At 36.0% G+C, this 27,500-nt stretch overlaps 1 protein-coding gene across 1 annotated transcript in view; it reads right to left on the reverse strand.

Annotated features, from left to right (window-relative positions):
* Positions 1-24,255, reverse strand: part of LOC135206695 (uncharacterized) — a 197,476-nt gene extending 173,221 nt beyond the window's left edge. Inside the window, 1 exon segment of the mRNA XM_064238117.1 lies at positions 21,623-24,255. Coding sequence (XP_064094187.1) covers positions 21,623-21,754 — 132 coding nt within the window. The 5' untranslated portion in view covers positions 21,755-24,255.
* Positions 24,256-27,500: the final 3,245 nt, after the last annotated feature.

The raw sequence follows: 27,500 nt of genomic DNA on the forward strand, positions 1-27,500 counted from the left end.
CCCAGTTATCGGACTACTACCTCTTGCTTGCATTTTGCAGGAAAGAAATATAAAGGTTTAGTCTTCTTAGTCTTCTAGAAAATGTGAGAAGAAAAATAATGAAGCTAATTTACGCTCTGCTAGATGCTTGATTCTTCCTAGATATCAAAAGGAACGTATGTCAAGAATTAGTGCGTTGCATTGTATCATATTTTTTTAGGGGGGCGGGGGTGGGGGTGGGGTTGGCGAGTAGGAATGTGGCCGGATCTCGGGTCGGTAAAGGCTCCTGTGTTAGGTTAGGTTACTTCGGTCAGGTTCTGATAGCATCTTTACTTGATCATCTCCCCGTTGTGCATCAGTTCCCCCCAATCATTTCACACAAAATCGAAAGAAAAATAAATGGAGAGATGAAGAAGGGGGTTCAGCTCCCTTTCACTAAAGTTTAGCGTTCGAGCACAAGTCTTCGAAGTGGTCGATATCGACCACAGGTAGTGGATAGGGCAATTCAGACGGTCGATAAATTCCTCCGAGTCTGAATCGTGGCAGATAGATGCCGGAGGGTCGACTGAAACTTTTCAGAGAAAAGCAGGTGTTCCGACAAAAGAACAATGATATACTTTTTTTACAGTTGACCTATATTCTGTTTATTGCAAGAGATGATAGTGCGATAGCCGAAATCATTTCTGAATAGGTCGAACTAGAAAATCAAGTGGATAAACTAAATTACCTTCTCAGTTCTGTTGTGGATAATCGTGTTTTTTATTCCTACATAGTATTTGATCTTGTAAAATAATTATCATAACCACTGGCATCATCAGCATCAGTATCATAATCATTAGTAGCAGTAGATGGAAGAAGGTCGGCGGTAGCAGTGGTAGAAATGATCGCCAAAATAATGAAACATAAAACTAATTGAAACCTTGTAGGAAATACAAATGAACAAAAAAGACAGAGCCATTTTTCCATAATGGTTTTTTTATTTGTTTATTTCTTGTACCTCCTTTTAGGACTCGATGGTCGATAGTCCCGAAAAAAAAATATGGCTGGTCGTGGTTAGAAAAAGCGAAGAATAAATTAAAATATTACTAAACCAATAGGAAAGAGATATCCTTACATTATAATCAAACAATCTTTTTACTTCATTCGGAAATCCAAACATTTTTCTTTTCATTTTGCGGATGAATTTCCTTTTATGATACGTGAAAGAATAAGTCATGAAGACGAGACAGAAACCAAATTTACTATGCTGAAAATCAAGCAGTTTCTTCAACCCTCTGTCGCGGCATTTTTTAAAAGTTTTCGTTATGGCCTTTTTTATCATGCTGAAGTACAGTATGCTCGTCCAGTAAAATATATATTATTTTAAATAACATTCTCGTGCCCTTCCGCGAGTGCTGAGACCCTCAAGTAAATAGTCTTTTCAGAAGTAAAATAGGCATAAATGCATAACTTCCTGTTCTGATAACGCACACACACATACACACACACACACAAACCATCCGTTAAATTTGAAGGCCAAACGCGAAGCGAATTAGCTGATATATTTTAATTGAAGATAATAGAATAATTACTTTCGAAAGAGAAAGAAGCTATGTTTCGCTCCGTTATTCCAGGAGTTGATACTTGTTCTCCCAAGCTGATCTATTTCCGGATTATATTACCAACTTCACAGATAGCCGGCCAAAATTCATTTCTGAAGTTTAGAAAGGCACGATGGCTCTTTCCATTATATGATAGGATTAGATTATCACTCGATTTTCTATTTGAACGCCCTACTAACGCCCAGTGAAAACTGGTTAAAGACTTCATAACCCTAACAAAAGAACACTTACCTCTGGGAAATCAATGGGAAGGAAGAAAGAGAGGATAATTCAAACAAAGCTAAGAGTTCCATTTTGATATAAAAATCTAGAAAAATTGAAGCATATCACTTGTACTTAACAATGAAGTTCATCCTTAAGAACAGACGTTGTTCTTTTTCTTAAGGTTTTTAAGACCAAGTCTATGATAGAAAACGGAAAATGGGGTAAATAAAATAGAAAAAACAGAAATTGGATAACAATGATATCTACTGTTTTGTATCTTTGCTAACAAGATAAATGGTAAACTATTGTACTTTATATATTTTTTGTATATGCTAAGGCTACACACATACTCACAAGAAAAGAAAAAAAAATATATATGTTTAATTTCATTAATACGCTAGCAGCTACACATACACATGCCTACAAAGACCTATAAGTAGGCCACCTAATACGTATATCCGTTCTGTTTTTCTTAAATAATGTCATTTACAGGCTGCCATTAAACCCTAATCACTGTCAAATTAAGAGGTAATTAAATGCTCTACCGGAGCCTGAAAGACAATTGATTAGTTTCAGTCAGGGAACCAACGATTTGTTCAGTTCAGGACAGGTTTTAACGATATTAATATATATATCTATAGATAATATATATATATATATATATAGATATATATATATGTGTGTGTGTGTGTGTATATATATATTATTTCAGGAAACTATTTTTAAGTAGAATTCTTAACTGAAAATATTTATACAAAGAAGAATCCTTGATGGAGAAATAGCATATTCAGATACGAAGCTCTTGATGTATATATGTGTTTGAAAATACCGTATTGATTATCTGAAGTTTGAACCAAATTATAAAACAAGACTATGGTGTGTATATCATTACGCATATTCCTCTTCCCAGTAACTTCCAGTTTCTAACACAAAACTGCACATACCACATCTGTATTCATCAGGACAAGGCCATAACTGTAGATTTATTCTGATACCAATACATTATCATAATATGGTAAACACACACAGGTGCCGAATCTCCGAATCGATAAAACAAACAACCAAGAAGAAGTGACTAGGAAGTGACCAGCCCAGGAGGGGCTAATCGCGCGTCCTTGCTGTTCTCTTCCCGGAGTGATTATCTTCCGAATTATTGATGAAGGCTGTTACTAAGGACTGGGACTCATTACCGTTAATGTCGCTATGGTAAGCACTTGGAATAGTTCGTCAGGAACGAGGTGGGTCTGTGCAAGAAGTCTGTTCCCTTCCAAGCGCTACTTGTTGAGTGCTTGCTTTGCTAACGTTAGCATCATTTTCTCTTATTTTTCCTGTTTTAGTTCTTCTGTGCTTGGTAGTTGGAGACGTTAATGGCCGCATTTTAGATTATAGGTACAACATTCGTGCTTGGGATAATAATGACGAGTTTTATTGCAATTGTACATATATTAATAAAGGCACGACACCATTTACTGATAAATAAAGGCTGCAGCTATGTGCGACTGTTTTGTTTGTATGTAAAAAATTCTGAAATCATAACATCTGTGTTACAATTAGAAAAAAATTCTATATTCTTTTATCTCTGTCTCTTATAATTAAACAAAAGAATGACATAACATCCCATTTTTTCTACTTTACTACCAACTGAACGTACCTCAACTATAAAAAACATACAAAATTGATTAACTGTAGTGAATATGACCCTACTGTGCATGATATTAATAAGTGTAAGCGATTTCTATATTTCAGCACTTTCAATTAAAAAATCTATCACTTCAGTTTATGACTGACTCTCTCTCTCTCTCTCTCTCTCTCTCTCTCTCTCTCTCTCTCTCTCTCTCCTTTTCCATTTTGCACCACCACGCAACTCTTCTCACGTGCCAGAAAACAAAGAAAACCCATTTTGCGAACCGAAATGTTTACATAAACAGAAGGTCACCATCTGATCGAACGCCAGAGAATCCAGGAATGGGTTTGTTCGTCAATTCGTGAGCGAAAACTGTGAATATTTTTCGAGGGATTTTACTAAAGCGTTAAGAAAACATTAGCAGTCTGTCACCCTTCCTTTCATCCTATATTACGGATATGCACTATCACCTGCAGATTTTCTAAGCCACTGCGGTATCGAAGAGGAGATTTTGTAATGAAGAACAGGGGATATCAATCACGGTTTATGAACAAGATTCCATCGAATGCATTAACTACGAACGCTTCAGAAGGGGAATGGTGCAGAAGAACGCTGTGCTTCGGTATATCAATGAACAAAACTTAAATTACAGAGAATGTATTGGCATCCAGTTTAATGCAAGGTGCGGGACGATAGCAGTGAATGATCGATATAGTAGAATTTTAAATGATATTATTTTTATGGACTTCAGTATATCTCTCTATCTGGAAGAAATGAAATATGGTAATAATAGTCGTCTTGGAAAATCAATTATTATGTAATGACTACTGTTCACATATAGGTAGTTAAAACTATTAAACACACCCCACACACACACTATATATCTATATATATATATATATATATATATATATATATATATATATATATATATATATATATATATATATAGAGAGAGAGAGAGAGAGAGAGAGAGAGAGAGAGAGAGAGAGAGAGAGAGAGAGAGAGAGACATTAATTACGCTTCCGCGTATTTATTATGCACATCCTAAGTGCACAGGGTCCCCTGAAGAAGGAACAAGTGCTTATTAAATATATGAAAACGTCTATACTGATGCCTTTTACCTTATCCTTGTGAAAACCATATATGTATATATATATATATATATATATATATATATATGTATATATATATATATATATATATTTGTGTGTGTGTGTATATATATGTGTTTGTGTGTGAGTGTGTGTGTGACTGTATTTATTTATATATTAGGAAGGACGAAGCCAGATTATCAATTGTGCACACACGGAATCTAAAAAGAAAAAGAAAAAAAAAAGGAGCCCAACAAGTAGGAAAATACTTCCGTCTTGACCGGATACTACGCTCCCTTCCGCCACCATATTTTTCGCCTAAATGGCGTGAACACCCTGAATGAGACTCATAAATGCACGTGCCACTCAACAGGCGTTACATCTACCGAAAGAATGGCACGGGACAAGAAGGCTCGAGTGCCAAGTACTGCCTCCAGACTGCCAATAACGCAGATGAGCGGCAGGTGTGCAGGCGGCTGGCACTGCCGTCCCTGAATGCCAATCGAGCTCCACTTGAGTCTGAATGGTCTCTGGCGACGCTTTTGTGTGCTTTCGCGGGGACGAAAAGGCGCCAGCAGTTTTCAACGGCGGAAATCTCCGGGACATGCTCACCGCAGGAGGATCGAGTCTATTTCAAAAATGAATATAATGAGCAAAAGGAATTAGGTAAAGTGTTGACTAAAATGGTCACTTAATTAAAAATGCGTGGGTTGTTGTTTCAAATGTTTGCCAGGTTTCTTTTGTTTCATGTCTCGTCTCTCTGCAGGTCAGTTTAATAACATCCAAAGAAATATAAAGAAAATAAAAAAACGATGGAGAGGAGCTCTCTTAACTAAATTGCTATCACCAAATTAGGCAGGACAGGAAATATTTATTGGAAAAAGTGTTCTCTGCAATATATGTTTTTGCAAAGACTTCTATACATAAGCGCAATCTTTCTTTGTTAGTGCTAAGTTTTAAAAGCCTGGGTAAACTTTAATCACCCAGAGATTAGAGAATTGCACGTATAATACAATGGCGTCACCTAATGATGTTTTCTGGAGTTAAGAAAATTAAAAAAGGCACTTTTTTATGTAACCTTATATCAAAATTGCTCTTGAGAAAAGTATTAATTCCATAACGACAACTTATAACTATCCAAAATGGCTTAGTATTCATGAAAGATTAAATTGCCTAAATATTTTAACAAATAAAACGAAGTCAATTACAACTAAAATTTGCTTGGATCTTTCTTCAGCATTCAGTCGACACTCCTCTAAACCCATAAGAATATGAATGTATTGCAGACAACTATAATTCCTGATGTAATAAGAAAGATAAACCCTTCACGAACAAGGTTGAATGTAGCATATCTCTTCCTTGAAAATGCCAAAAAAAAAAAAAAAAAAAAAAAAAAAATCTGACAAACAGAGCTAAGCTCCCATCCGGAAGAATAACCGGACGTGGCTCAGCTGCTGATGTAAATATTGCGGCATCAGAGGCTCTTGACCGATGCCGAAAAACCGAAATGAGATTCGTGGAATCGTCGCTTGAAGAAGAGGAGCGACTCGCAAGAATTTCCAGGAAGTGGGCGAGACTTTTGGAAATGGCGTGTAAAGGGAGCTTAGTCCACAGAGGGAAATATAGAAGCCTTAGAAGATGGCCTTTCAAACTGAAATTCCTTGAATGTATGCAAAGAATAAATTGAGGTCAATTATCGCCTTTCTTACTGCACTGAATTGGACACTGGATGGAAACGAATCTTCTTAGAGAAACCTATCCCTTAACGAATGTTTTATATTCGTGAGATATTTCAGTAGTATTCACAACTACTGATAAAACTAAATAGAATATGTACTTTCCACTCAATTCATTTTCAATCTTTTTTTAACCCATATCACTCGATATTTCATCTTTTTTAAGAATAGTCGTTGGAGTTACATATAAGCAGGTATTTCTTGTCTATCAATAAGTTATCAATTAAGTAGAAAACCTCCTTTAAACCTCGTGATATTGACATTGCATAATTCAAACATGATAATTGTCATCGTTACTGTGTGTATCCAATATTGTCGTGCTGGGAGTCGTCCGCCACGCGTTACCTAACAGGAGCCCAAGTTCCGGGGAATAATCACCTGGGTTTGGGCGCGTAGGTACTCAAGTGTATACGCTCTCTTTCATTATTCATGAAAGCAAATCGTGAATGACTCATGAATATTGACTCGCACGAACACCAACTCATCCCATGGGAAACATAATTGATACGAATATGAGTAGATCTTTAGAACTTCCTGCCCCGGCACGCACCATCCGAAGGTTCTCATTTCCAGACTTTTTCTGGTAGTGAATTGCAGTATGCTAATTACTTATTGATGACGTGAGAGAATATGATTCTTTGGTAATAGCCACTCGTCACGAAAAGTCAGTTATGATAATTAAGTAAGACTGATCTAATCGAGTACCTCACATACTTCTCTCCATAGTTTTCTGCACGAATACAGTCAGGCACGCACTTAAAAATAGATATATATATATATATATATATATATATAGTATATATAGATATATATATATATATATATATATATATACATATACATATATACCATATATGATAATATATATATATATATATATATATATATATATATATATATATATATAATCTATACATATACGCAGAGAGTAATGGGACGAGGTTTCTTCTAACCGTAAGTGTAACAGAGCAAAACTGCTTTATTTGCCAACTCAGCGATTGACTGCTCAAGTCAACAAAAGCTAAATGGACCTTAAAGCAACCGCTAAAACTGAGGGCATTAGAGTCGTGCCCTCAAAACTATATATATATATATATATATATATATATATATATATATATACATATATATATATAATATATATATATATATATATATATACTTACTATTATTCAGAAGAACCACCTAAAGATAGCTTTGTTCCATTAAGCTTATTTTTAGTGTTGAATATACTTTTGCAAAATAAATTGGTTTATTGTTTCCTACAATCAATTACCTTACGTAATTGATATTTCTATGTGAGAGAGTGATAGGGATGTATATTATATTTTTATATTTGAAATATAGTTTCTGACTACTTTTATATTAGGAGGGAGAAGAGAAACTCTTCATATCAATAGAAATGCTCTCTCCTTTTTCAAAACTTCCTGGAAGGTTTCAACACTTCATTAGCATTCAATACTAACTACATGGGAAGTTGATCTTCTTCGGTCCTCATCACAAGTAAGCTCCTCATGTGTACACTTGAAAGGCTCTTTCGGAATGCACAAAGCACACGAACTCCGCTCGCGTGCGCACCTGTGTGCGTGCCTTCAGGAGGACGTAATGCCAACAGCCAACAGTAAAAGCTATGAACAACCTGCCTTCATTCACTGACCTATTCACTAAGCGAACGGGAACAGAATTCTGCTTTTGAAGTCCCGCCGCTGTCGGAAGCTCTGATGACGTTGGCTAAGTGAGGGGAGGGAGCAGGTAGGGTTTAAGGGCGTGGGGAGGACCACCTCCCTCCCCCTACTTGTTAGCCTCCGAATATGAAGGACTCTAACACACTCAATTTGTGCTTCGCCATAAAAGCAAATTAAAAGCCTCCTTTGAGTTCCAGTGGACCAACATTCCAGCTATTTCCTCTTCGAATACTCCTTTACTATATATATATATATATATATATATATATATATATATATATATATATATATATATATATATATGTGTGTGTGTGTGTGTGTGTGTGTGTGTGTGTGTGTGTGTGTATACAAGGTAAAAAGAAGGGATCTTCAAATGAAAGTAATAACCGTCCTGTTAAGGTATAATCACAATTGCAGTTATAATACATAACCTTTTTAAAAATCCGTTTTAAAAATGCATAGATGTGTATAGGTCACTTACGTTTAGATGAATGAAATGATATTTAATGTAGTTATCCTTATCACCACAAAAAGTATCACCAAGTGCTGATACTGGAAGGCATAACACTAAGCAGGGTACCGCTAAAGTATGAAGGACTAAAAAGAATTATGTTAATGAGTATAAAATGTTGAACATGAGCCTACGTTCTGACTTTTAATGAGTCTACATTTTGAGTATTCAACACGGATTTACTGAATATTAAATCATGCCAGGTAACATTTTTACTCAGCACTCGTTAAGCCATTATTAGTTAAAATTAAACACAAACGAGTGTATTACTTTTGTGCAAAAATTTTAGAAATAGGATTTACACAAACAATAAATTTAAAGAAGGGACGACTTGTAAAGTTACTAATCCTATTAGCATAGTTGAGTATATAAAACATATTGAATGGCAATAATAAATAACAGTTAAATATATAGAAATATATAACTTTACAAAAATTTTTAACACAATAATGATCAGATGGCATACCTTCTAACTAATTCAACCAAGACCAGGTAGATGAAATTACGCAAAAGGGGAATAAGTTGAGAGAAAGTAATTAACCAAAAATAAGAGCAATCACATGACATTTGCTGCATTCACTACTGAGACATAGAAGAGAGAGAGAGAGAGAGAGAGAGAGAGAGAGAGAGAGAGAGAGAGAGAGAGGATGAAGACGTAGCTTCTAAATTTAACCATGACAGATTAAATAAGTTGAAATATGTACATTGAATAACACTATTTTTCCTAACTAGAAAGATAACATTTAAAACGACGACTTATTATGGCAAGCACTCTCCAGGCCGGAGTAACCTAGATCAAGGATTGGAAACTGAACTATAAATGTCAAATAATGAAATGACGACTGAAGACAGTGCTCTGTATCACTTCTACACTAAACTAGAATACTCATTGTAGACTGCTATGTTTAAATTGTAACGTCAATATTTAAATTTTTAGAGAAAAGCCTGACATTCAGGATAACCTGATAAGCTTGAGAGGCCAAGAGAATCCCTGTTAAGATATTTATCAGCTCTTATGCGGATTATATAAAGACTGATTGATTTAGAAAATCTTGACTGATAGATAGATAGACAAAATACAGAACATAGCAGTATTTTTCGTAAAAGAATTTAATTTTTAGATAACGGAAGTCAATTCATGAAAACCCCTCCGAGAGAGAGAGAGAGAGAGAGAGAGAGAGAGAGAGAGAGAGAGAGAGAGAGAGAGAGAGAGAGAGAGAGAGAGAGAGGTGGGGGGTAAAGTATACCGACAGACATATTGATCTACTGAATTAGGAAATATACTTAAATTGTAAGGTCAATGTTTACATTTTTAGAAAGCTTGAAATTGAGGATAACCTGATAAACTTTCCAGGCCATGAGAATTTCCTGGAAACTATAACTATGCAGATCCATGTAAAGACATTTTTGAGCTCTTATGAAAATTATGTAAAGACAGATTACTCAGAAAAGCTTGATTAAAAGGAGAATACATATATTTATCGATTGGTCTATTCTTTATTCAGAAATATAGTTCAGTAGTCAGTATCTAAATGCAATTACTGGATTTTCATGTTTCTTCGCTCACATAATCAAATACATAATGGCATGATTAGGTTAATGGGATTTTTATACACATAATTTCTTTTAAAAAATCCTTTAGATAACAGAAAATATTAATTTTTTTATCTTTGCAAAGCTTACAAATGAGAAAATGACAAGAACTTCACAAGATATTTATTACTGAGACTCAATTCGCATACTTCAAAGAGAATACGTATTTACTGGAATCTTCCTTTTCATTTTTCTTTCATAATAAAAGCGGGGTGCTTTCATGAAATTTAGATGATTCTATCAATCTTGAAATAAATTAATTAAATAATATCTACGAAGCCGATCAAGCGCGGAATGTTGATGAATAGTTAATAACAGACATGCAATTCCTAGGAACTACTTCAGGAAAGTGTGCATTGTATACGTGTGTATGAATGATATACTTACATACATATAATTGCAGGTGAATATGTTATTACCATAGATATATGATTGTTGTTGTACATTGCGTACACTACGAAATTCATTTAATATTTAGGATTACACACTTATTCAATTCATTAGGCTTAATGTAGATCTTATGCCGTATACTATGAGGAAGGTCACGTGAAAACGGAGTTACCTCTGTCCGTCTGTCTGTCTGTCTGTCTCTGTGTGTTTCTCTCTCTCTAAATATTCCTTCAACACTGGAGATATATTCGTGTAAAAGCAGATGATCAAAATGAAAAATTGATAAATAAAAGCGTCACATTAAAAGAGCGATCTCTCTCTCTCTCTCTCTCTCTCTCTCTCTCTCTCTCTCTCTCTCTCTCTGTAACTTTTCCTTCCACACTAAAGATTTTTCCGTGTAGAAGCAGATGACCAAAAAAAGAAAAGAAATAAATAAAAAAAGAAACAAGGACAGAACGAAACTCTCAAAATGGGATCTCATTTGGACTGCACAATCAGGGAATCAGTATTTTGTTCTCAACATTTCGTTGGCCGGGTCTCTCTTGTAAAGGATCAATATGGCCTTCCAGCTACGGCTGAAAACGGTTTCTTGTGTATGCCATAGAGACTTTTGCTTTTCGGAGAAATAAATGCGCTCTTGCTGATATGGGTTTATTCAATATTCAAGAAGTTTATATATATAAAGTAGACATACATACATAGACGTATATATTTACAGACATTCACACACATACACACACAAACCCTCCACACACACACACACACACACACATATATATATATATATATATATATATATATATATATATATATATATACGTATATATATATATATATATATATATATATATATATATATATATATATATATACATATATATATATATATTATATACATGTACATACATAATGGGAAACATACCAGTATTTTTCGAATAGGAAATTGTTTTTTAGCGAACACAAATAATTTCCATGAAAAACCCTTCATAGAAAAAGAGAGAGAGAGAGAGAGAGAGAGAGAGAGAGAGAGAAAAGTCTACTGAAATAGGAAATACATCTCCATGATGTCTTTATTTTAGATCAAGCTACATTTACTACAACGTTTTGAACGTCAAAAAATCAGTTTCATCTATTGAGAAGTGGAAGGAAAGAGTTTAGGTACCACCAAAATAAGAAACCCTAGGAGAGTTAGTATATCGACAAAATACTTGATGAAAACATTTACATATTACGCATTAAGTCACCGATTATCTGTTGTTTAACGCATGCCTTACAATTTAATCACTCCAGTGCTACATTCTGTCATTCTGTCTTGAAAAAGCAAAGCAAAGGATGCAAAGTAAGTGTTGTAAGAGTTAGTTAGATGGGATGCAAAATCTTGTGGAATACAATACGTGTGATTGTGTGCTGGGCGGATGATGTGTCCCTGCCCGCCCAGGTTGAACGTGGCAGTGAGTCACTGCATATATATATATATATATATATATATATATATATATATATATATATATATATATATATATATATATATATAGATATATATATTTGTATATATATATATATATACTATATATATATATATATAATATAATAATATAATAATAATAATAATAATAATAATAATAATAAAAGGAGCCATAAAAACGCCAAAGTATAGAAAATAAGTACTATATTTCAGAGACTGTTGTCCTCTACTCTTCAAGTAGATAATCAGCTACCTGAGAAAGACACAGTAGTCTCTGAAATATAGTACTTATTTCTATTTTGGCGTTTATGGGCTCCGTTTATTAGATGGAATTCTGTTTTGTAACAGAACATTTTTTTATTTTCCAGTCACATAAACACACCCACACAACACACACACACATACACACACACACACACACACACACATATATATATATATATATATATATATATATATATATGATATATACGTATATATATATAGATGATAGATAGATAGATAGATAGATATATACGTTCATATGCAGTGCTTAGAAAGACATACACAGAATATTCAGACAAGAAAGCCATCAACATCACTGTCACGAGGCAACGTCCCTTGGCAGTGAGCGAAAACAGCAAGTGTTGTGTAACACTTGAGCATTTCCCCTGTTGGGCTCCTGAAGCAATGACGCGACGCCCTATTAAACGTACCGGAGAATCAAATGCGTTCAGAGCATCTAAAGAGACTACGCTAGCGACAGAAGCCAAAGACATAGATCTCTTCTTCAGAGACTTGGTGTTACACAGCACCGGAGACTTGCTGTTGCACAGCGCGTGGCAGTGCGTGATGGCAAGAGTGCAATGGTGCCAGTGCTTGACACTGCTGAACCCATTATCAACACGAAGTCTCGAGGGTCATTTCATTGGCCAACACCTCTCTCTCGAGGCTAAAGCCAGTGTACTACGAGTAACAACAGTTGTAATTATTCTTTTGGGTAGGTGTGAAGGGGAAGGTACGAAAGGGGAAGAGGTGATAATGCATTCCTTTCATTTAAGGAGCGTTTTACTACTTTTTGTCGATGGTTTTACGGCCTGCTAGTGACGCAATGATTGAAAGGCAGGGAGGAATCATTTGCCGAATTATTAGTTATTTACAACCCATCAAAACAACATTCCAACAGGTAGATGCATCCCCTTTGCATATAGCGTTCTATGCAACAGATAGGCAACGAGAGAACCTTTTATGTAATAGATAAGCACAGAAATAACATATTTAACACCAGAGTATACCCACACCACCCTGAAACAAGATGCATCAGTTGAAAGAACATTTTCGAAAGAAGAATGGCCAAGGATGGAAATGTAAAGCGATCTGCAGGAATTCGTAAAACTGAGACAATGCCAAGAAAATAGGAATTGATAGCATTGAGAAATATCCCTCACAAATCTCCCTCCGGGATGCCTCGGAGCATCCAGACGTACCCTGAGATCAGAGGTATCAGGATGGACGGGAGACGAAAAGGAATCTCTTATTTTAATCCCAGATAGGAGAGAGAATCTGAAAAATGTTGTAGCGGCAATGAGAGCAGAAGAAAAACGAAGATAAGGAGGAGGAGGAGACGGGTGAGGGAGGAGATTAGGAGATAGAGTGATCGCAAGATAATGAAAATGATAAGAAGTGGAAAAGTCTGTGAAGAGGAAAAGCAATATAAAATGGAGCAGTAAGTAACTTGATATTTAAGGTTTTGTATAAATTTATACCCGGTGCATCAATTGATATATTGGACTATTTTAGCTAGTAATTACACATGAAGTTGTTATTCATCGATTAATTTCTGCAATATTTTGCTGCTGTTACGAAGTAAAAAGTAAATTCAAAGAAATAGTATACTGAATTTTAGTGGTTCCATTCTAACAGCATTTGCTTTTGCAGTTCATAATACCTTTTTAAAGATACTAGATAGATTGATAAAAGAATAAAGTAATTAATAGAAACTTAAATAGCTTGATCTGCATAGCATCGGAAATACACTATAGAACACCTAACTGACTGAGTGAAAAAATCTATATAGACGAAATTATTTTCTTTGTTTTTTGTACACAGTTATAATGATAATTTATGCATAGAAACAAAGTTTCGCTGTACTACAATTCCTATAAGTTTCTACGATTATCTGACCTTAGTATCCCACGTTAAAAGACTCCGGATTTGACTCTAAAACTCTAAAATTAAGGCTTCCACTCATTTCCCTTGCTTGGGAACTCAGTATGTTCGTGACTGCAAAATATCAATAACAACAGTAAACATGAAACTATGCGAGGAGGTTCATACGAAGAATTAGATACCGACTACAATGGAGTTATTTGCCTTTAAAAAAAGATCGGGTTCTTTGCGCTCACGATATGTGATAATTACAAGGTCAAGCAAGAACATATATATTAGCCGAATGCTTTACAGTTAATACTGTTAAATGAGATTTGGTAATGAGAGAACAGAGCTATCGACAAGAGAGAAGCTTGTAAAGAAGAAAATAAAGAATTCTTTAAAAAAAAATTCTGTAGAGAAAAAAAAGGCACTTAAACAAAAATATCGGTACTGAACCTGAAAAAAATATGATTTGGCATACAAAGACCTAAAGAAAATAGAAAAAGTAAAGAAAATAGACAAAGTAAATAGAGAACAAGATAGGTTAAAATTAATTAATCAACATAAGAGAACGGAGTAAAAAAAAAAAAAAATAAAGACCAAAACACAAGAGCACAAGCATACTTCAATAAAAAAATAATAATTCTGACATTTTATAGGACTTACAACATGATCGTAGTAAAGAGAGATTCCTCCCCAAAATGGGCAGAATAAGATTCACCAGAAATCTGAGTAATTAATCAAAATTGATTTGATTTAAATCAATTACATCAAAGTGTTTAAGGAAAGTCAGAGGGGAAGGATGTCCATTTGAGTCGTTTGGTCTATGACAAATGAGTAGTAGCCTGCTTTAGGCATTAAAACAATCATACAGATGCCTGATGAAATACCTTCACTGGTAACCGAGAGAGAGAGAGAGAGAGAGAGAGAGAGAGAGAGAGAGAGAGAGAGAGAGAGAGAGAGAGAGAACACGAATAAATAAAATAGAGCATTGTTCCTCGACATGCAATTTTTTTTTTATTTCATCCCGTTTTCGATATGTAAATTCTGCTCTATGGAGCTTGCTAGGTACAGCCATAAAATTCATCTCTCTTCTTAATAATAATAATAATAATAATAATAATAATAATAATAATAATAATAATAATAATGAAGCCAATACGCTACGTAAATTGATAGACGTATTTTAGTAAGACGTCGGTTAAGAGCAAGATTTAGTTAGCATCAGCATCGTCTAGGGTAGGTAATTCCATGAGATTGTGGGGATAAAGTTCTATGGAGCGCAGATGATCACTTAAGCCTCTCCGAGGAAGGAATACATTTAACACCCAGGGAAACCAGACACGCAAAGTAAATCGGTGAATTGTTGGAATCACAAAATATTGGTGGTTGTTGGCGGACAACTGGGGATGAAACACAGAGCGCAATGCAGGAGTCGCCTAACGGCGTGCTTTAGTTGTTGCGAGTGAGTTATGTCAGTGCAAGGGACCGGATAGTTAAGCTTTAAAATATTGGACGACATTGCTACAACATTCGTATATAATATGAATACCGAAACTTCGAAAGCAAGGAGTTATCGCATACATATACATATACACACGCGCGCGGACGCACACACACACGCAAAGACAAACGTCCTTTCTAAAGTCTTCTTTACAGATGTGAAACCAAGGGTCATTCATTACCAGTGCACAGCTGTCTCAGAAGCATAAAACAAGAGAGAAACCGGCTCATATGTTACTGATATCTCTCTCTCTCTCTCTCTCTCTCTCTCTCTCTCTCGTTGACCAGACTAACATTGTAGATGAACAGTTTCACTGTAAGAGACAAAAATTCCCTTTTAATCAACGATCCTGTGTTTCATTTTATTTTCTTTGAGCATTCAGCATCATGGCCTGAAAAAAAAAGTGTTCCAATTCAGATCACTTTTTCTTAATACCAGCTTCCAAGAATGGTCGAATGACCTAATCCACTTTCGATATTAGCAAGCTGCGCTTTTTGCTTTTCCTTTGCTTTTATGACGGAAAGCTTAATATGAAAGTTATTAGTTATCAATTTACACGTTTCGCTTGGAAATGAGAGTGAGATTTCAGTTTTACTCTTATGATAACATTTCATTGAGACAAAAAACTCTTGAAAAGAATTGACTCACGCTTGTGCGCACACACACACACACACACACACACACACACGTGCATAAGTTCGCTCTGTTGAGAATATTTGCCTAAATCAGTGATAATGCAAGCGTCAAACAAATCTCACTTATTTCCAAACGAAATATTTAAATGAGTTGCCAATGAGTTTCGTGCTAGCTTTTCATCATGAAAGCAAAGGAAAAGCAAAAAGCCAAATTTGCTAATATCGAAAGTGGATAGCGTCACTCGACCTTTCTTGGAAGCTGATATTAAGAAAGATGATCTGAATTGATGCTCTTTTTTTTCAGGCCATGATGCTGAATGCTCGCAGAAAATAAAACGAAACGGCATCGTTGATTAAAAGATAATTTTGTCACTTTTACAGAAACTGTTCATACACAATGGTTACTGAGAGAGAGAGAGAGAGAGAGAGAGAGAGAGAGAGAGAGAGAGAGAGTATCGTAACGCTTGAGGCATCTCTTCTCATGTCTTATGCTTCAGAAACAGCCACACACTGGTGATAACCCCTGGTTTTCACCTCTGTACAAAGGACTTTAGAAAGGACAGCTTACTTTGTCTGTTACCGTGACTTCAGAACATGTACAGTAACCCTTCTAAGGATCACAATTTGTTGGTAAATTTAAATGAGCAAAGCTTCAAATAAGTAAAACTGGAAACTCGCTGAGGAATGCGTTTGCGAATACTAAAAAAAAAATCGTAAGCCCGTTCACTTATGGGATAGTGAAATGCGCATAGGTACAAAATCCTCTGATAATATTGAGCAAAATTCCTCACAGTTGCTTTAAGCGCTTTCAGACCAGATCTATGGAATAAACGAAGTGCTGACCAGTTATTTTTGTAAAATATGATTCCAGCATTTGCTTAAAATATAACGCTCCAGTTACCAGTAAGACAAATGAAGCCCACTTCATAATTGTGGAAAATAGCTCTTCACAAAATGAATTAGATTAAGAGACCAGTTCTGTGGAAATTATGAATAAATTCCTGTTTATTACATACCGGTATCTGATCAAGTTAAATATTTTTGCATCCCATACTAATAAATTCATATATTCATTCAGTCTTACCTTATAATAAGTTGCGTAACAGCTCATGACCTTGTTTTCATAAATAAATGAATATCAACAACTGTAATCTAGCAGATGACAATGTGCATGACTGTTAAACAATTCTGAGTGTAAGGGGCAAGTCGTTTAAATGTTATAATGCTGCATCTTTGTGATTTTAAATTTTGGTGACTATAGACGTTAACTCATCGATTACCCATTTGTCAATAGGCAATCTTGTAGGCATAGCCCTTACTTATCGTAATAAATAACTAACGAATGTTACCAAAGAACGTCATAGGAATAAGGAAGATAGTCACTGAATGACTTGGCTGGACATATTCCTTGTCCTCAGTTTAACTGGTCATTAAATATTTCAATATCTTAAAGCATAAGATCTTTTAAAATGCCATAAATATTGTGGAAAAAATATTAAGGAAACGTATTTTCATTGGGTTTAGGAGCAAAATGCTTATTACTGCCAGTTTTTCTAATTTATTTCATAAATGCCATGAAAACAACGATAAACTTATGGAAATTCTTTGTTATTATAAAGATGAAAGGAAAAGGAAAGTAAATGTAAATACTATTCACGGCAAATTTCACGCATCAGTCTCTGAAAGAGGAATGAAATACAAATTCTTTTATCGAAATCTGTAAAAGAAATTACATGAAAATGATAACTTGTATTCAGAAGTGGATATTTGATGTTTTTAGAGACAGTGACGAATCGGTACGATATACAATAACTATTAATGAATAGTAAGCTGAAGCAAATAATGCAGAAAAATTACCTTGCAATTCTTTCTCCATTAACCCCATTTTCTAGTAAAAAGATTTATGCTAACATCATATTGGAAAAGATATGAAGTGGGTAACAGTGCTCACACATGCCACACAAACATACAAAACACGAATACAACTGGGAAAATCAAGGGGTAAGTGAGTAATTATAAACATTTATAATCACAACAAACCACACACATGTGAGTAAGTGTTTGTTTTTTTGTTGGTCTCAGAATGTGTGTGCAAATACACTGATATAAACTTTTGTTCATCACACATATTATTTGTTTCCATATAAAACACTACATACACCCTGAAAACCTGTAGCATTGCCGAAGACAAATAATTTTGTGAATTATCTCCAAATATATAACTGCTTCAAAGTACAATGACTTCGGCACAGGGGAAGAATCCCTACGCTTTACCAGTTCAAATAACGAACCACTCCTTCGTTCATTCTGGTTAATTATTCGCCTGCCTCAAACAAAATCATTCACATATCACCTTCCCTCTTATTTATCTGGAGTGTCTCAATACGTTATGAGCAAAGAGATCATTTGAGGGTTTTGTCCTGGAAACCTCCTCTGGCTTCTAAGAGCATCTTCTAATGAGGGTGCTAATTCAATGTGAGGGAATGGGATAGATATATGTATGTATGTATGTATGTATATATGTATGTATGTATAAATATATATATATATATATATATATATATATACATATATTATATATATATATATATATACTATATATATATATATATATATATATATATCGAATGTATGACACGAAGACAGGTACGTGAAACTGGGACTTGGAACAAGTACTTTCGCAGTATATTCTACATTTTCAAGTTCACACCGAGTACAATAGAACTTGACTTACGGTTTGTTATTCTGGCCGGTGGTGTGTTCTTTAAGCAAAAGAGATAAGGATCCTCGCTTAAAGAAACACGCCACCCAGATTAATAAACTGTAACCCCGCCCCCTTTTTCTGTTTCTGTATACAAAGGACTGTCAGCTTCTATTATATTCAGTGTGAAATTGAAAGTAATTGTTCCAAGTCCCTGCTTCAATTACGTTTCTACCGTAGATGTAAGGATATATATATATATATATATATATAATATATAGTATATATATATATATATATATATATATATATGATAAGTATATACATAGTATATATATATATATATATATATATATATAAGTATATCTATATAATATATATATATATATATATATATGGGTAGATGTGAAACACATATAGGTGTATGACAACAAGGTAAAATAAGACGCAAAAGATGACAATTAGACACGCATTCAATGTAAACCGTATGTATACGTACGTATACATGAAGCATACATTCATTCACGTGCACGCTTTATAATGTGTGTGTGTACTAAGTACGTGCGTTATTTGTGGGGATCTATGCGTGTGAGTGTGGGTATAGATGGGCGACTGCATTTGCATAAGTGCGCATTTGATGTCTCATTCCTACATGTTTGTGTGTGTGTGTGTGTGTGTTTGAAATCTACTTTATTACTGGGCTATTGATTGGCAAATTTAAGCAAAGTTAGGTCTAGTCAATTTTTGGATGGGTTGCCGATATCAAGATGTTAGTTACAGGATTCTAGTTAAGATTCAGAAAGCGTCTATATACGTATATATATACGTATATATATATATATATATATATATAATATTATATATATATATATGTGTGTGTGTGTGTGTGTGTGTATATAGTGTGAGAGTGTGATCTGAGATATATATATATATATATCATATATATATATATATATATCTATATATAATATATATATATATATATATGTGTGTGTGTGTGTTGTGTGTATGCATATATATACATTATACACAGATATATGCATGTATGTATATATGTATGTGTTTGTGTTTGTGCACGGAAAGAGAGAAATTCATTTCCAAATACTTTTAATTGAACTAAATTTCCCTTATCAAGTCCGTTTTGCTTATAACTCTCTCTCTCTCTCTCTCTCTCTCTCTCTCTCTCTCTCTCTCTCTCTCTCTCTCTCTCTCTCTCTATAATATATTCTTCAAAAAAAATGTCTAATACTGTTGCTCGAGCGATATACCATGTCAGAAATACAATGACTGGAATCATTAAAAAACATCCATATTAAGACTGTTTTTGGTATTCCATTGCAACAAGAAATATCAGGTTAAGGTAGTAATGAAATGTACCTCAGCACATTACATGATTCAAAGATATGAATTGAAATCTTCCAGGCATCTGTGTCCAGAAGTTATATAAGAAGGTAGATAAAATCGCAAATCTTCCGATATGTTTATGTCTTGATTCCAATAAATAAATTTACATCTTCCTGACACTCATGTTTGGAAGTTATGTACGTAAGTAAAAGGGAAACCTTCACATTTCTCCCAGTTGAGTCATATCTTTACAGCGAGACTAGTTTTTCAGGTGGCGTACATATATGAGTTAATCAACAAAGTTTGACGTTGAGGTCTAAGAATTCAAAGGAAAAATGACTGATACTCATCGAGGACCTCACTCACCTTTCCCTGAGGGAAGAATGCACAAGACCTCGCAATCCTTCGTATTCAACAGCAGGTAATTCGCAAGCTCCATCAGATGTAAACACAACACAGCAATTACCAGTAATGTGATGTCACTGAACGTGAAAAATCTTCAACACAGAACAACCAAGTGTAAAGGCAAAGTCCAAACGTGAAGAGAATAAAAAAATATCTCATTATGTTTCTGGAAACATCAAAGGGGGTGACCAAGCCATGAAAGGGACCAGATCGAGATTAAATGTCAATGACATTAGCATGCATCTGCGTATCAATGGGGGGGCTTTCGGGACGCCAAGTACTGCTTTCAGAATACAGCGTGACGGTATGCAAGCACGCAAGGCGTCATTATGTGGTCGAAGGAAGATGGCTGAATTTTTAACTGGAAAATTTTATAACTGAAATCATTCCTTGTCTGGTAAGAAAGGGAAAGTTCTGATGTTACATAACAATATATTGTGAAAAGAACGAGAAATAGCATTCCCTTTCAGAGTTAATCAAATTGACCTCAAATCAATAGGTAAGCTAAGGCAATAAATCTACAAATGAATAAATAGGGGGGGGACATTTATGTTACAAGCAAGTAGCAGGGAGTATCACAAATGAATTTGCGAGTGCAGATTACACGAACAAGCATACAAACGTCTAGAGAGACTGGAGATGGAGAAATACTCATGAAATAATCATAAGGTTACCGATGGATCAATATGACGACGAATAACCGAGAGAGAGAGAGAGAGAGAGAGAGAGAGAGAGAGAGAGAGAGAGAGAGAGACTAATAAAACATTAATAAGTAAAAACAATAAAATTACAATAACATTTATTTTCTCATTTCCAAACCTGGAAATATAAGAAATTATACGGAAAGAGTTTGGATAAAAGTAGTACGTGAAATTGGAATGAGGAACCCATATCATCGGGTTAAAAGCCATCGAATTCTTATAGAAGATTAAATTGTAGAAATGACACATCTTACCCTTGATCACCCTTCTTCTTCTTCTTCTCCTATTTCTTACTTATTCTGAAAACTTTGTTTACTCACCGGGAAAAATCCAGCCACGTAGACATCGACCTTTTTGCTTCGGGCGTGAGTAATGGTTGGATAAATGACGACGAGGAGGAGTGCTAGGCAGGGTAGCCAGGAGCCGCCCTTGCCTATCACGCCCATCCCCATGGCACTAGTGGCTTTCGAACCACGCCCCAGGAATTCCTACTCACGCCCACAAAGTGCTTCAATCCACTCCTCTTCCCCACCCCGTCATATTGCCTCGGAAAGGAGGACAATTTTGGGGCAGAGTCCTTTTTGGGACGGGCGCTAGATGGATGTGATGGATTTCCTTCGGGGAGGCTGAGGGCTCAGGTCAAATTTTGTGCCACCCACGGAATGGAAGGGAAAGAGAGACGAAGAAAAGTCTCGTGTTTAATTCGTTCTATTGCAATCAGGATGTGACTTATCTGTGGATTACATTCTCTTCTCTGTCTCAGCTCAGATACAGAGTTAGTTATGGCTCATGGTAAGTGATCCTTGAAAGGTAACGTTAAAGGGTTAGCGTCCTTATACCATCCGCTCTTTGGTTGTTGATCCGGGAGGCGGTGGCTCGATACGCTGTTTTGTTTTGTCTCTTGTTTTCATAAAAGTTACATTTCAGAACTTCCTAGCTTTCGAGACACACTAATGACTTTCATCACTAAATTATTCTCGAGTCTTTTGGCGTGGCTTGCAAATTTCTTGTTTCCCACTGAAATCAGATTCTTCTCAGGTCAGTGACGGAAATGACATCCTATTTTCCTCCCTGGGTCCTTCCGCCAACCAAACCCCAAATGGTCCCGAAACTTAAAAACTCTCTGAGCAAATAACAATAATTTCTTGAGCAAAGGTCCTGAAACTTCATAAGGAGCTAGGCTTTTGCCCTACGGCTGTCAGCAAATGGCCTTTAAGGTAAAAAGTTTGTGCCCTCCGGGAGGGTGAGAAGGTTATAAAGGATAGGACAAGATATCAGAGAGGTAATGGAGGAATCGAGCGAAGAATAGAGAGAAAGAGCGAGAGAAAGAGAGAGAGATAGAGAATAGAACAGGGGTAAAGAATAAATCTTCCAAAATACTTTTCGAAAAATAGACAATCTTTCTGGGAAACTTTAGATATAACACTTTCTCCCGGCTGAAGGTTGATGGGTCTTATCTGTCTTCCTTCCACTCGGTTTCGACTACGATTTTGCGTCCGGAATTTTCTTAAGTCTTAGTTTTACGTATCTAAATGAATGAAACTCACAGAAGTTTTCCACAGGAATCTTTAGAACACGCGGGTTTTTTTTTTTCTAATGTCTAATTTTTTCTTTCCTTCTGTCTTCTTTTATCTTGCCGTGCTGACATCAAGGAAAAGACAGCTACAAAAACACGCGGAACTTGACTGTTGTTGCGGGGCAATTTTCTTGGTGGCAGAAAATCTCTGCTAAGAGAACCTGAAACACGACAGACAACACAAGTTCGTTCATTTATATCACACTGCTGCTACTCGTTAAAGGCTTCCACTTGCTTAGTAAACACAGACGCGGAATAACTATACACCTAGACATCATTTGTGCGCTGAACATAGTATAAATACGAAGCTGTGTGAGTTGCAAAGACACTACACGCAAATGTCACATCGAAGTTGTTGAGGAGGACATAGTATTACATTATATATTCTATTGACTTCCTCTGCCGATGCATACCGAACCGTAAGCCTGAGGGGGCACATACCGGAACGAGTGCTAGGTGCGCCAAAGTGAGAATGGGGGAGGGGGTGTCTTGGTATTACGGGGTGGGGTGGGGTGGTGGGGGATTTTCAGAAGTGATTTGAAACCGTGTATTTCTTTCCCGTTTCTGCTTCACATTCGGCGCCGCCTTCTCAGTGCTCTGTCTTTTTCCCGACTGAACTTCACTGCTGCTGCTACACACACTCTCTCACTTTCCTCCGCTTTCCTCTTTTCCTTCTCTTTTCCTCCCCCCTTTCTCCTGGTTTCGGTGGTCTCAAGGGAGGCCTCAATTGCCTGGAGGAAAGATTCTTCCTTTTCATTTAGTTGTGCCGGTGCTTTTGAACTGCAGGACAATCATTTTTCTTTTCTTTTTTTTTATTCTTAGACGTCTTTGTTTGATATGTTAATTACCCGTGGGAGGAGTCCTCTGCTAATTACCTTTATGAAATCTGAACCTAACGGCGAGGAGGAGGAGGAGGAGGAGGAGGAGCGTGAAGCGAGAATGAAACCACAGAGAAACGAAAAAAAAAGTCCCAATAATTTTCCAGCCGTTTCCAGAGATCTTCCAGTGTCACATTGGTCCGTCAAGTAAATGGAAGCAGCGTAAGTTCAAACAGACTTAAACTTAGGGGAAGGAAACTGGATTGCCTTTCATTATTTTTTCTTCTTCCTCTTCTGCTTTTTTTTCTTTTTTTCTTTTTTTAAGAGTAAAGGTCGTCATGGAGGCGGTCCCTCTCTTTCCACATGATGAAAGAGCGCAAAGGATGGTAGTAGCGGTGGTGGTGGTGGTGGTTGGTGTTATTGGTGGCTGTGGTGACGACAACGCGAGGCAGTTAGCGGCGGCGGCAACGGCACAGACGAGCGCGGCGGCGATACGGCCAGATCACAAGCAACGGCGGCCCCACACTAGCGGGTTGGACCCCCTTCCAGCCCGCCGCTGCAGTGAACCCGCGCATGGTCTCCACGCCCGCAAAACCCACTCGCACACATACACACGCACTCGCTAACTCTCTCCCTCTCTCTCTCTCTCTCGCTCTCGCGCTCTCTCTCTCTCTCTCGCTCTCGTCTCTCTCTCTCTCTCTCTGATTGCTTTTCTTTTATTCATTCTTCGCTGTCTCCCTGACATTTATAATTATACTTTATACTGAAAGCTGAAACCCTTTTAAGATTCCCCCCCCCCCAAAAAAAAAAAAAAAAATTAGAAAATAAAAGAGTAAGTCTTCATCTCGGTCTACTGGGTAGGTCATATGGGAAATACAGCCAATTAAGGTCCTTTTCCCCGCTTTATGTCCGAGATTCTTTTCTCATCGATTCCCAATAATTCTAATCGAGTAACATCCCCTTTCTGATCTATGCAACCTCCTCCTGTCAGATTCTAGTCATACCTCACCCGAGGAAGCCTTAAAATCTTAAAATCCTCACCTTTTTTTTTCCCCTTTGCTCTCAACTTCGTCTTTGTGCCAGACTCTCGCTCTTCTACTATCCCAAGATTTTTCTGATTTCCTCTCCTTTAAAACCAGTGTCATTCTGATCCCGTCTGACAGAACACACGAGACTGACTTCTTTTTTCCTTCTTGTTCCTTTGCGCTTATTTCATTCGGGGACCTTCAGGCCCGTCACGTTCTCGACTGATTGACAGTTGCTTGCGCTGGGTATGTGTCTATCTATCTGTCTCTCAATCTATTTATCAGTCTCTCGGTCTATTCATTTCTCTGTCTATATCTCTATCCATTTCTCTATCTATCTACCTATCTAGACAGCTCTTTACTTACTATATTATTCTTTATGATTCGAACTCAAAACTTCTTAACCAAAGATCCTACATTTACTCCGGCACCGTCGAAAAGTTTAGTTATTTGATTTTTTTCTCTCTTTATCTTTTTTTTTAGTAGATAATATTAGATTTGGCGTTGCTCTCTTGCACTGGTTAAGTTTGGTTAGGTGCCGAGGGCAATGACACCTATTATGGATTTCTGGACTCGGTCTAATCAATTTAAGAACTTATAATTTATACCTCTTTACTGACCAGTTTTTATTCGGGTACAAATATACCGTTCCTTGTGTCTATAACTTGCATATGTTACCTAACGACGAATATAATTAGCAGTACCAAAATGCAATAGTAGGCACTACAGCAAAATAAAAAATATTTCAGTCGACACATGATTTTTGTATGAAGAAGAGTTCAGCGTCGTTAGTATGGAAAATAAACGTTGAGATATTTTAAGTAGTTGAAACGTCGGAAAGTTATTCCCGTGGCATTTGTTTGAGTTCCCCGGAATATAAAGTGGTATGATGCACATATACTGGGCAAGAAATGGGTTATCAGTGATATCACATTTCCCTTGAATCTACTAAAATAGTATTCACAGAACAAAGAAAAAAATGAGGAGAATGTATTTACGCTTCCAGTGCGTGACAGAATTACCCCAAGAATTATTGAGTTATACTCAGGTACAGCCCACTTACTTCCAATGAAAGTTAAGAATGTTTGTCTATACGTGATATAATTTATATATTTATGTGTGTATATATATATATATATATATATATATATATATATATATATATATATATACATATATATATCTAGTTATATCACGCGTAGACAAACATACATATATATTATATATATATACACACACATATATATATATATATATATATTATATATATATATATAATATATATTATATATATATATATATATATATACAAGACTAAAAACCACAGTATATGCACGTGACTTTATGATATAAGCGAATACCACAAATGAGATACAGTTGAAAAGAAAGTGACAAGGTAAGCAAAACGATCAAGAATACCAGACGGTTAATTGCCTAAAGGGTAAAAATCAAACATTCCTAATCCAGGATGATTTGAGATCACACGGCCACAAACTAAAACAGACTTAACCATAAAAGAAACGGAAGCTTAGCCATACAAAGCTTCCGTTTCTCTTATTGTTAAAACTGTTTTAATTTGTGACAGTGTGATCTCCGATTATCCTGGATTATCTCTGATTTTAACACTTTTGACAATTCACCAAATGGTATTCTTGGTCTTTTTGTTTACCTTGTAACTTTCCATGTGAATGCTCTTCAGCCGTAATATCGTCATCAGTAACGATTTGTTTCGTAATTAAATCCTTTGGTCACAGTAATTACATTAAGTGTCCCCAAAGGAGGAATTACAATTCATTTATATTATATATTGTTACTCTATTACCATTGGGTTTTCTTTCCCCTATTGATGTATTAATGAACTAGCTTGTGACCCTTGGCCATTGGTCTTTCTCAGGAATCTGAAATCTTATAAAAGCTTAAAGACCGATAACTTCAATTTATTTATTCCGTACTCTACATCAGCAACCATACCTGTCACAATACCTGAAGAAGAAAATGGTTGATTTTCTTATATCATTGGGCAACTACTACTCAGCGAGAAATCACAGCAGATAAAGGAAAAAAAAAACTAAGAATAAATGTCTTCGTTTTATGACACGGCTGCTGGAGCGGCAAGGAAATCATACATAATGTTGTCGTCCGGGACTCCGTATGATATGAGTTCCTCTGGGGAACCGATTCGTCCGCTTAAAGATTCACGGGGAAGCGCTGTTCCAAACAGAGTGGAATATTAAGCTTATCTAACCGTTGCTCAAGGGCTGTGAATTGTTAATGCGGTATGCAGCGCGCTAGGTGCGCTGTAAGTGCGATCGAGTTTGCGTGCGTGCGTTTGCTGTTCCATGACCTTGAAAACGCAATTAAAGAGACAACTTTGCGTTCGTTAATCAGACTGTTGTACAGAGAAAATAAGCAAGTGAATTAATAGATGAATAAAAGACGAAATTCAACTATCATGGCTGTTTTTTATTTGTTTTTTATGGGGGGATGGTGAAGATCAGTGTCAGCACACAAGAAGGCTTTGCGTGGGCAGGCCATCGTCTGGGAACAGTTTCCCTCTGAATGAGTTAGTCATTAAAATGAAATTACATGAACGTCGTTCTTACTAGTCGTTGTTCCAAGTTAGTATGTAGTGCGATCCACAACTTTTGGCGATTAAAAGTGATTCAAAAGAGAGCCAGAGACAGAAACAGAGAACAGAACAGAATATAGAATTTAAGCCTAAGGCCAAGCACCGGGACCTACGAGGTTATTCAGTGCTGAAACGGAATTTGATAGTAAG

The sequence above is a fragment of the Macrobrachium nipponense genome, chromosome 31 (assembly GCF_015104395.2).
Source record: "Macrobrachium nipponense isolate FS-2020 chromosome 31, ASM1510439v2, whole genome shotgun sequence".
NCBI classification, from domain to species: Eukaryota; Metazoa; Arthropoda; class Malacostraca; order Decapoda; family Palaemonidae; genus Macrobrachium; species Macrobrachium nipponense.